The following is an 11,162-nucleotide window of genomic DNA, read 5'->3' on the forward strand; positions in this document are numbered from 1 at the left end:
CATGGATGGAAGAAACATCTAAACTGACTGAACGTTTTGGATAAGGTAAATCACCGGGAAAGCGTCGGCTGCTGTCTCAATCCCCGTTTCCTTCTCGAACTTTCTAGACCATCCAGGGTGCCCGCGTTTCTTCCATCGCAGCAAGCCGTCCGAAATAACAGCCCAATTCCACTGGCAGTATACTTGTACTTCGCTAATTTTGGTGCCGCTGGTCCACCCCTCGCTCACAGTCTTCGAGACTGAACTCAGCCTAGCCGCCTCGCAGCCAGGGCGAGCTTGGTGGCGTCAATGGGCTTGTTGGGAGGGAGAGGCTGTACATATGTTGAGAGCGTAGTAACTGCAGCGACAGCCATGTTCTTGCCCAGGTCCAGCCCTTGCAGGTTCATCCTGACTTCTGCACCACTTTTTCCACCCACTAGGTCCTTGTAAGTATTACCGCACTCAAGAAAAATTGATCCTTGGATCTGGTGGGCTTCCCCCTGAAATCCGAACTCGTACCAACTCCCGCCCTCACCCGTGAAGCCGACAACGTATAAAGTGTCGTCACGAAGAACAAGCGTTGTCGTGGCTGCCCCGCCGGCTGAGATGCTGATGTGCATCCACCTAGCTGGGCTGTTGGGGTAGCGCCGCGGGGTGAGCAGCGGATGGCCGTTGATGTCTCCCGGGCTTGGATGGTTGGCAAGCTTGGTTCGGAGATCGTCGATGAATGAAGTGTAGCTACCATGCACCAGGTCGTACTGTATAGTCACAACCTGGGGTGTCGCATGAGGTGGTGGCTGCGACACGGCCGAACCTAGCAAAAATGAAAATAAACACAAGTCATGATTCTTTTCAGAACAAGTACTAGTGAGATAGACACATACACTGAATTGAACTGAATATGAACGAGGGTCTGACCTACAAACCATGAGATGACGAGGATGAAAACCACTAGCTTAACCATCTCGTAAAGATGATCGAGCACAATGAGTTAAACAGTAGATGTTTTCCTCTTGGTGCCGGCCTAAGCTGTAGGATTGTAATGCACTTGTAGGCTTCTCATATTCTAGCAATGTTTCTCACTGATATGCTGTCACATCCATACATTACATGAGACAAGTTGTTTCATTCATCACACTTTATGTAGCCTCCTTTTATGCACACTATATATTTGGCAAGACAATATTCTTCTTGTTGATGCCATATATATCATCATTGTACTGAAGAGTTGAGTGCACGGTGCACACTATGATTGATTTGTGTGGAGTACATGCATATATAGATGAGAGATGCAACATCAATTTTAAAGAAATGATAAACGCCAATAACCTAACATGATCACTGAGCTAAATGTTTTTAAAGTTAGAATGCCAGCTAGATAAGTTTCTCCGAAGAAGCAAGCATATTGTGTATATTCCGGCCATATTTGAATGAAGCATAGAGGATCCTGAGTATATATTCGGTTATTTTATTTTATTTTTGCGAGAAGTATATATTCGGTTAATTAGTCTGCATGGAAAGATGTATCAATTTCTCTTATTCTTTCATAGCCATTTCATGTCATGATTTAGTGGCCTCTTCTTTGCTTCATATTTCTTTTCTACAGCTCCCTGGTAAATACAAGCTTACACCTTTTTTGGTTAATGGTAGGGAAAATAATCTCTCCAAGCCTCTGCACTATACTGTGCACACAACCAAAATTCTTATTGCAATAGTACCTTACACCGTGATAAGCTTTTGAGTACTTCAAGTTATTTCACTGTGGCTGAATTTATCAATTGTACTAGTGGCACATGCAGCTCTGGTGAGAGGCGGCGGTGTCACTGTGTCAGTTGGAGACAGCTGTCCACTTAGCAAAAATGCTTTGGACTATCACCTCCCAACATTTTGAGACTTCTGATGTGAAAATTATACATATATATGTAAAATTGCTTCTCACTGATGCTATCTCACATCCATACATTACATGATGATACAAGGTTTTTATTCGTCACACTTCTATGTAGCATCCTTTTACGAACACTACATATTTGGCAAGAAAATATTCTTCTGGTTGATGCGCCATATATTTGATCATTGTATTGAAGAGTTGAATGCACGGCACACGCACTGTGATTGATTTGTGGAGGACATACACATATAACGGAGAGATGCCACATCAATTCTAAAGAAAGGATAAATGCCAAGAACCTAACATGATCAATGAGCTAATTTTTGTAAGTTAAAATGCCAGCAAGCTAAGTTTCTCGGAAGAAGCAATCATAATTAATGTGTATACATTTCGTCCATATTTGAATGAACCATGGAGGAGCCTGAGAGACAGTATGTAGGAGTATTCGTTTAATCAGTCTACATGGAAAGAGGTATTAATTTCTCTTATTTCTTTGAGTAAATTTCACAAAATTAACCAAGCTTCTTGGGCTTATGGTTTCATCGGGGCACAATTATCAATAATAGTCTCATAGAACCACAGTTTTGGGGCATTTTGATCTAGAAAACCAAAATCGGGTAGATCAAGATATTTGATATTGTTTCCAACATGTGAGACCCACCTGTTAGGCGCTACGTTGGCCCGTCCAACCTGTTTAGTTTCCACATCAGCCCCCTGACCCGACCCGACCCGACCCGTTTAGTGAAGAAGTGCGCTTAACGGGTTGGGTCGGTCCAAGAGCTGACGTGGCAACTAAATGGTTAGCCCGTCCGACATGGCACCTGATAGGTGGGTCCCACTCGTCTGAAACAACATCAAACGCCTTAATCTACCTGATTTGGGTTTTCTTAAACAATCTACCCCAAAAACCGTGGTTCTAGGAGACTATTAGTGATAATTGTGACGTTGAACCCTAACCCTAAGAGGTTTCATTTTGTGAAATTTACTCTTATATAAAGAGTAATATCAATATGCATATTACCCCTAAATTACTTTATCCCATGAGTTATTGCAAATTAAATTGTGCGATAACCTCGTTGATTTATCCCCAAAGTCATTTGCCAATTTTGATGTTCCACAACGGAATTGGTATGCAAGATTTGCAAGAATCGATGGAGTCTCTTCCTGAAGATTAACCCGTTCGAACAACAAATGGTTTTTTCTTATATGGTTTACTCTAAAGGTTCTCATAAAAAAGTTTTTAATGAGGCAACGTCTTCGCAAGGTCATATGTCATACTTTGTATTTTCCTAACGAGATTCTAAAGGAAGTACTATATGTAATACATACGGAGCATTCATTATTCTCTAAACTCGCTGTGGGTTTTCCCTTTTTAAGGTTTTCTCGTATGGGTTAGCACTAAGAAATAACCGTTATACATTGTACCATTTTTTTTCTTATTTTTCTGTTGGGTTTTGAAGGAGTTCCAACAACATATCAAATACCATTCTCCTCATATTTTTCCCAAACGATATTTGGAGGAGTCTTTATTCAAAATGATCACAAGGACAAGCATAGATTAGGTGAAGTGTTAGAATTAATTAGCACATGTTAATTATGCAATAATCTATGCTTAAGAGACACATTCTTTTTCCTTTCTCACTTCCCATCTACTCCCTCCGTCCCATATTTAATGACTCAAATTTGTCTAAATATGGACGTATTTGTATATTAAAATACGTCTAGATATATATAATACTTTGACACTTAATATGAGACGGAGGAAGTATATAACTGCCACACCCTTTGGTGACAACCCTTGCAACCGACAGCCTTTATAACACTATATATACACTTGTTCATCAGTACAGAAGACACACAAGTTCATTCATTTGCTTTCTCTCAGTCTGTTTCACACCTCTACTTGCAACAATGAAGTTAGAATTTTATTGCTCTTTTTGGGGCCGCAAAAGGTGGCATGACGAATTACAGAAGCACAACGCAGTGGAGGAGCGGGGCAAGTCTTGTTGTCGATGCGCCAAGGTGGACATGCCAGCAGCTCAGGTGGTCTTTACCGGTGGCTAGGTGAGTGCTGCATGCATCGCTCTTTTAGAACAAGATTTGCTCCGCTGAGGACACTAGGTCTTCACCGAAAGTCCAAACACACGAGGTGCAAGAGAATATAACAAATAATTGCATTAGTTGATGATAATCAAATACCTAACCGATGCTATTAGGTTCCTAACAACGAAGAAAACAAAAATGCAAACTCCCTGAAAACAGTACATCAGTGAAAATTTGCTTGCGCAGCCTTCTGGAAACCTAGATCATCCACATGGCACGGAATTATCACTGCCGTGAATGCAGGTGCTGTACAACTAAATCTAGTTCATAGAAATGCTCATCCGTTTCTTCGGCAAGGGCAAAGAAGACCTGATTTCAGTTTTGCAGCAAAAACTAAGATAATCAAGTCAACTTCATGGCCAATGAGGTTCATATATCAAGGAGAACATCTTTAGATCTTCATTCGTTGTCACCTGATTCTGAAACGGGAAGTCAAAACAATCAATAATCTGTTAAGTAATATTAATAAAGATTGGCATCCCAAACGTACACAAGCCTTCCAGCTATGTTTGTACCTGCTTGCTTGGTAGTTCCATTTTGGCTGTTGTTTGGAATATCCTTCAAAGTAGAAGATTCTGGAGGGTCAGAAAATAACTTTGACCCTTCTGCTGAGGTCGAAGCATCCCGCACCTTATCCGTACCAGGTACGCATTGCTGCTCGATCATAATCTGGAGGCACTTCCCTTGCTCCTCAATTCTCAGCTGCAAACTTCTTTGGACCTGCAGAAATGTATTCCAACTATCAGTTTGCGGGAAAACGCAAGGCCACACATTCCTGGCCAAATCCTAGTGAATTGGTATTGGTTCAATTTTAACAAAAAAGCGGTAACTGGTAGTTTACCAGCCAAGAACATTAAATCCAATATTAATTGGCCCTTCAGAATTTATTTTGTTTCCTATGATGAAACTAACATTAAATATAAATCTGGGTGGTTCTGTAACTCTCAGTTCCCATATGGTTTTCAGAAAATGTGTGATGGGAGTTTGAAACTGCGCTCACACCTAAATGGTACTCCTGACCTGGTCAGAATAATAGCATAGGCACAAGTTCCAAAGAAACAGAAAATATAGAAGTACCTTATGCACACACAAAAGAACACATGCGCATGCACAAAGAGCACTACCACATCCTAGTCACTAATCAGACTTAAGATTTTGGTTCTACAAAACTGGAACATAAATTAAGCTAATCATTTCAATTCGACCACCTTGGAGGGCAACTTTTGGTTAAACTTGCACCGACTTGATCTGGCTCGGGGGCTACGACCCAAGCAACCTCGAAGCCCACAGATCTAACAAACTTGGTGGATGGAATCGCTCTCTGGATCGAGTCGGTGGCTCCAGACCGCAGTCATTCGGAGGCACCTCTTAAAAAATATTCAAGGAAGAATGACTGTTCCTCGAGCATGAAGCATTGAAACCGTTCCCAAATAGTAATAGCAGACACAAAAGTATTTTTTCTCGCAAAAAAAAGACACAAAAGTATTCTCTCTTAGTCCAGTAATCAAGAAATATGGGTGGGAAATGCATACTTCCTCCGATCCATAATAAGTGTATCAGATTTTGTACTAACTTAGGGTGTGTTCTGCAACCCTCTGGCTCCCAGCTTCCCGTAAATCCACCATGGAGCAGCCCCAAACACAAAAAATCCAAGAAGCTAGACCAATTCCCTTCACAAAACGCGGAGCACCTCTTTTGAGGATTCCCGGAACTGCAAAACGCGGAGCAGGCCGAAATTACAAAGGATTTGCCACCGCCAAGTGAAAACGCTTCGCGTGCCCAACTTTCTCTCCCCAACCTTCTATCTCCCGATCCATCTCCCAGCCGCCGCCTCGCCCCTGCTCCCAATGCCAGGATGCGGGAGCCCTAGCCATCCCGCCACCGCATCCTCCGGTAGCCCTAGCCACCCAGCCACCGCTCTCCTCCGGTAGCCATCCCCGCCTCCCCCGCCTCCGTCCCTGTCTCCCCCGCCTCCGTCCCCGCACTGAAGCAGCAGCCGGGCCGACGGCCTCGTCTGCCCCTGCATCGACCCGGCTTCCCCCGTCTCCCCCGCCTCCGTCCCCATGTCCGTCCCTGCAAACTCGAAGCTGATCGAACGAGAAACTCCCGATCCGGTCGGCTGGGCCTCTCTCCCGATCTGGGCAAGCCCGATCAAGCCAGCTGGGCCTTCCTACTTGATTCCGGCGAGCAGGCCGAATAGCTGGGTTATGGGCTTCTTGAGCAGGCCTAATAGCTGGATTATGGGCTTCTTGAGCAGGCCTAATAGCTGGGTTATGGGCTTCCTGATCGGAAGCTATGCCGAACGTTTCACGCTCCCGATCGGAAGCAGAAGCAGGATTGAGAAGCTGGATCGGAGGATTTCTCAGAAGCTGGTGGGTTGCCGAACAAGCCCTTAGAGGTCGAGTGACAAGATCAAAGAAGGGGCTGATGACTGCAACAACTGCCATTGACCCATACCAGCTGATATGGAGGTGATTGGTGGCGACCTCCACTTGCAGCCATGGGAGGCAGGACGGGAATTAGAGATCACGGTACGCAGGTTCCTGGTATAAGTCAGCAATGAGCAACTCCAACAGTGGTGTGTTAATGTTGACAGCGTCGTAGGGGCTGGATAGGTGTGCATGACTCCAAGCAGCCTGCCAAGCTGAAAGGAGGGCCCTGGATAAACTCTTCTCAAGTATTTTTTACTTAATCCCTGGACTTGATCTGGCCCTAGCCATTTCTGTTGGCCCCTCCCCTTCAATTGCTAGATTGGAGTATGCACAAACCCCATATTTAATCACCCACTGAATTAACTTGGTAAATTCTTATCGCAATTTTGCCAAGAAAAAAATCTACTTATAATTAAACTGGAAACTAAGTTGTGTACAATCACCGTTAAATTATACCACCTCAGTTGGCAGAGCAGTATATAATGATGGAAAATTACAATAATTGGGTACAACCACCATTAAATTATACCACCTCAGGTGAAAAATAAATGTCATCATAGAAAATTACTTTTGGTCTTTCAGGGAAATCATTTTTACAGATGCTCCCAAAAAATTGCTTATTAGATGTGTTGAGAAGTTGATTATACTATATTAATAGGGGCAACCCATGTCAAAAGCTAATGCGTTAACTCATTCCTAGTTCCATGTGCATCAGGATCAAAGGACAGGTAATTTGGACCAGAGGTACTACTATATGATCGCTTGCTTAGGCTATGCCAAAGTGGAGGTAACTGCAACCACATGAGCACGCCAAATATCAATGTCCTACAAAGACATGCAAAGAGATTGTATACCCTCCCTCAAAGACATAAATCATAAAAGATCAAATTGTTACTTACCTCAAGCTGTTCATGGAGCCGCTTTTGAAGTTCTAACTGGAGACGTAATGCTTCAGTGAGATCAAAATTCCTGCAGGAATACATTAACTAGTGATTAAGATCCAATAGTAACAACTACATGATTTGTGGATGCAAATCACATTGGCTAAAACAGTAAGCCACTAAGCTATTCTATATTTACAATCAGAAATCAGCAAAACGATTTACAGTTAACAAAGGCTAGCAGTTGGAAGGCATAGTTAAAAGGCCAAATCCATGTCACGGGAAGAAACGATAGAGCACTCATCCAAGAAGAAACACGAGAGCATGAATATCAGTTAATGATTGCCTCAAAGACGGTTTCACCGTTTCAGCATTAAGTATAGTGTTGTAAACTTGTAAATTGTAATGGATAATGATGGTCTAAGCAGACTACTGCTCAACAAAATAACATCTACATTACTACAAACTATTTGCTCTTTCTTCTTGCAAGCAACACCGTTTTTTATTATCCGAGCCAGTTTGCTGAGAGTATGATGGTATAAAAGTTTCCAGTTCAGTGATTCTATGTAAAAGAAACCGCAGGAAACCATTCAGTAGTCTTAGGGTATGTGACATCAGTATCATCAACTCAAGGTAAATGAGTTTCACAAAGGTTATAAACTTACCCTTTAAGATCTATAGATGGCAACTCCTCTTTTGAGGCGTCCAACCTTTCTGATGAACCTGAAAATCTCAAACTGATGAACATCATACAGTATTTAAACAGACCACTGCAAGAAATCAACAGAAAATAGGACATATCTGAAATGGAAAATGACATACCTTCAGATAATTCTGGTCTGTATCGAGCAGTTCTGTATTTCTGCAAAACAAGTCAACTCAAAATCAAATACATCATTCTTGTTTGTCTCAACAATACCCAGAAACAGAGCTGGCTAACAGACCTGAAGATGGCTTTTTACATGATAAATGGTCAAATTATCTGCCTTCATTAGCTTCAGTACTCCCTTTGGAGTAGCTTCTGCAAAAATATTAAATAAATGTCAGAATTCATGCATTCTAGGTAGAGCAAAAGAATCTCTTCAAACCATGCGTACTTTCACTGCCACCAAGTAGATTGACAGCATCCACAAAACGCTCATGGAGTTCAGGAGTCCACCTCATGCGTGTTTTGGAGGTATTGGAGCTGGCAGACGGTGAGGGTGCAGCAACTGCACATGGTTCTACAGATTGAGTTGTGACTATTTGTTCTGTAGCTGATTGGTGAACTGAAGTTGATGATTGCACAGGTGGTCCACCCTGTGTCAAAGCATAAATAAATCAACACTCAGTCCCATGCCACACAATAAATGGAAAAACAAAGTGAACAAATTTACTGAAAATACATATAGAAAACAAATAGCATGCTGCAGTTAAGGTTAGCAGTAAAAGATGCGACTTGTCCAAGATAAGCCTTAATTCAAGCTCAGCTCAAATTTTGCTAAGTGTGTCCCTAATTTCAACCTGAAATCAAACTTCGGATCACCTTGGGTTTAACCAAGTTCGGGTTGCACAAATTTCAAAGGAATATTATGCTTTCCCAAAGAGTGAGCCATGACAGAAACCTAACATAATCAAGCCAGGTAACTTGTCGACATGTATCCTTTAGTGCAACTTGAAGCAAGCCTGACATGGTTCATTTAATATGACTGTTTACAACTCCAGATGCAATTTAGTCATCATAGTCAGGGACGGATTTAAGGGGGGGGCGAGCAGGGGCTATGCCGCCCCCCCCCCCCCCCCCCTAACAATTCTTCTACAAGGTTAAATTTAGTGCTATTTAGAAATTAAAATTGTATATTTGCTAGAATCTAAGCACAATTGCCCCCTCCAATCTTCTAGTGTTCTTTATTTGCCCCCCTTATAGATGAATCCTGGCTCCGTCCCATCAGTTGTTGCTTGGTCCCATGCAACCAGACTGATATCAGATGGCGTCTAGAGCATGATTTGTCTTCTAATGAACCTAGCACTTCAGAACAGTCTTGAAGTTGAAGAACACCATTCCATAGGAATGTCCAGCTCCCAACTACAGATTATGTCAAATTCTAGTAGGGACTGATTGCTTCATATCATGTCCAAATTCCAAAATTCTAGTAGAGATTGGTTATGCTTATAACAAGAAAAGAGCAGATGCCGTGTGCACTGCCTGTCACATAAAAGAACAGTTTAATCTGTGATGTCTACATGTAGACATCATGCACCATTACTGGAGCAGCAGTTATAAATTAAAGATTTTAAGACCTTGAAATATACTGATTTCTCACAGTATCATATACAATACGCATAAATAACAAACAATATGACAATGCAAAACACTAATTTGAAATCTACAGGGTTTTTTTTCTCAATAAGCAATGATCCAACATTGCAGCAAGGTGTTCACCGAAATAAGAGGAAAATAGTTGATTAACTAAAGAAGAGCAGATGCTATTTATCAAGCCGACCCACCATGCAGAATACCCCAACATACCTGTGGTTGACTTTTAGCACCACTCGGGTTGTCAACAATGTCCTTCCAATCGTCATTCATAAAATCCGTCCACCATTCAGTTTGCTTAGCGAGCTCATCTGTAGCTGCAATAGGACTCATGCCATTCAAACTGTTTCCACCAGAGACATCATCCGAGTATCCAAGCATGCTTTCAACTGGATCAGGGCACCATGCTGGTTCAACATCTCTTGGAAAGTCAGTAAAAGTAGGTTCAAAGCCTCCATGTTGTGATCCATAGATCAGAGCTGAAGAACTTCCAGTACTTTGTGTTTGAGGATTATAAGGATTGGCACTGGTATATTGCTCAGGGATTAAAACTGAAGAGAACCTTACATCCTGGGGTGAACACAAAGGCCCAACAGATCCAGCACTGGGGTGAAACTGCCCAGAAATAGGAGCAACAGTACTTTGATGAGGTGGTAGAGGGGTTCTTCTCAGTTCTCTCTCCATCAGAACATTCTGCACATCTGGATGCCTCGGGAAGCTTTCATCCAGAGAGGCTGGTATAGAAGGCAGAGGTGCTGGCACAGTTACCGGGATTCCAGGACTGTAGAACGGGTTGGTGGTTATCCTCTCCATCTACAAGCACACGCAAAGCTCTGATTAGGCTAACAAATTGATCCTTCAGTCTGGTGCCCTACTCGCAAGACCAGAATTGTTCTCCTCTCTAGGGCTGACGTACCTGCAATAAGGGGGGAAAAGAGGGTTCACGCCCAGACAGGAACATTTGACCATAAAAATGTCGCGAGAACAAAATTTTCAGCAGGAAACAAACGAATCGCCCTGTCAAGATATCGTGTAATCCAAGGTCTCAATCAAACCCTTAGCAAATATGAAATCTGCAGTTCTTGCTGACAGCACTAGGACTACAGGTCTAATAGCCCTCCATCATCGAAACTAAACGCCTTTGCGCAAATCCTCGGATATCCAGCGACTAATTGAGAAGACCGGGAATTCCATTCTGTCCATGCGCCAATGATCCCTTTGAACTCGTGACTCATACGAATCCCTTCCTAAATCTAAACGTAACTAGGAGTACCTAGGCTAATCAGAGTCCCCCAGAACAGCCAAATTGCGCCGCCGCCCTAACTAGAACACAGAATTCGAAGCTGTAGAGATTAAACCAGAGAGGCGGACGGAATCCTAATCCTACCCCGGCGGAGAGGACGAATCGGGGCGGAGTCTCACCTCCCCGCGGCGGCGCCTCGCGAGATCGGCGGGTCTGGAGGCGGAGGGAGCCCCTGCTGAATCGAATCCTTCGCCTCGTGGAGAGAGGGACAGGGATGAGATGTGAGGGGGAATGCAGACGGCCTTTCGCGTGGTGGACCGCCGCGCGAACCAGGGCT

General features: G+C 43.1%; 2 protein-coding genes across 5 annotated transcripts; both read right to left on the reverse strand.

The window, feature by feature from the left end:
• Positions 1-245: 245 nt before the first annotated feature.
• On the reverse strand, positions 246-943 carry LOC104582079 (ribosome-inactivating protein 3). Its single transcript, XM_010231387.1, has 2 exons — positions 898-943; positions 246-793 (listed from the first exon to the last, which is right to left on the reverse strand). The coding sequence occupies exons 1-2, from the start codon at positions 941-943 to the stop codon at positions 246-248; spliced, it is 594 nt and encodes a 197-aa protein (XP_010229689.1).
• A 2,716-nt stretch (positions 944-3,659) lies between these two features.
• LOC100821897 (protein PHOSPHATE STARVATION RESPONSE 2) lies at positions 3,660-11,162 on the reverse strand. Of its 4 annotated transcripts, none has more exons than XM_010240645.3 (9): positions 11,005-11,162; positions 9,796-10,498; positions 8,384-8,585; positions 8,231-8,307; positions 8,109-8,148; positions 7,952-8,009; positions 7,305-7,374; positions 4,489-4,693; positions 3,660-4,392 (listed from the first exon to the last, which is right to left on the reverse strand). In XM_010240645.3, the coding sequence occupies exons 2-9, from the start codon at positions 10,393-10,395 to the stop codon at positions 4,373-4,375; spliced, it is 1,272 nt and encodes a 423-aa protein (XP_010238947.1). In that variant the 5' UTR covers positions 10,396-10,498; positions 11,005-11,162; the 3' UTR covers positions 3,660-4,372. The 4 variants fall into 4 exon arrangements, with proteins under 4 accessions (XP_010238947.1, XP_003563187.1, XP_010238953.1 ...); XM_003563139.4 differs by having other exon boundaries at positions 9,796-10,395; positions 11,005-11,158; XM_010240651.3 differs by having other exon boundaries at positions 10,970-11,142.

Source organism: Brachypodium distachyon, chromosome 1, assembly GCF_000005505.3.
Source record: "Brachypodium distachyon strain Bd21 chromosome 1, Brachypodium_distachyon_v3.0, whole genome shotgun sequence".
NCBI lineage: Eukaryota > Viridiplantae > Streptophyta > Magnoliopsida > Poales > Poaceae > Brachypodium > Brachypodium distachyon.

Bases quoted from the DNA above. Each gene is read 5' to 3' on its own strand.
- LOC104582079 (XM_010231387.1), bottom strand. From the start codon at position 943: ATGGTTAAGCTAGTGGTTTTCATCCTCGTCATCTCATGGTTTGTAG. The intron at 794-897 runs GTCAGACCCTCG...CATTTTTGCTAG, and splicing joins CGTCATCTCATGGTTTGTAG to GTTCGGCCGTGTCGCAGCCA.
- LOC100821897 (XM_024457117.1), bottom strand. From the start codon at position 10,543: ATGTTCCTGTCTGGGCGTGAACCCTCTTTTCCCCCCTTATTGCAG. The intron at 7,375-7,951 runs GTAAGTTTATAA...GTATTCCTGCAG, and splicing joins CCATCTATAGATCTTAAAGG to GAATTTTGATCTCACTGAAG. The intron at 4,393-4,488 runs GTACAAACATAG...TTCCCGTTTCAG, and splicing joins TGGAACTACCAAGCAAGCAG to AATCAGGTGACAACGAATGA.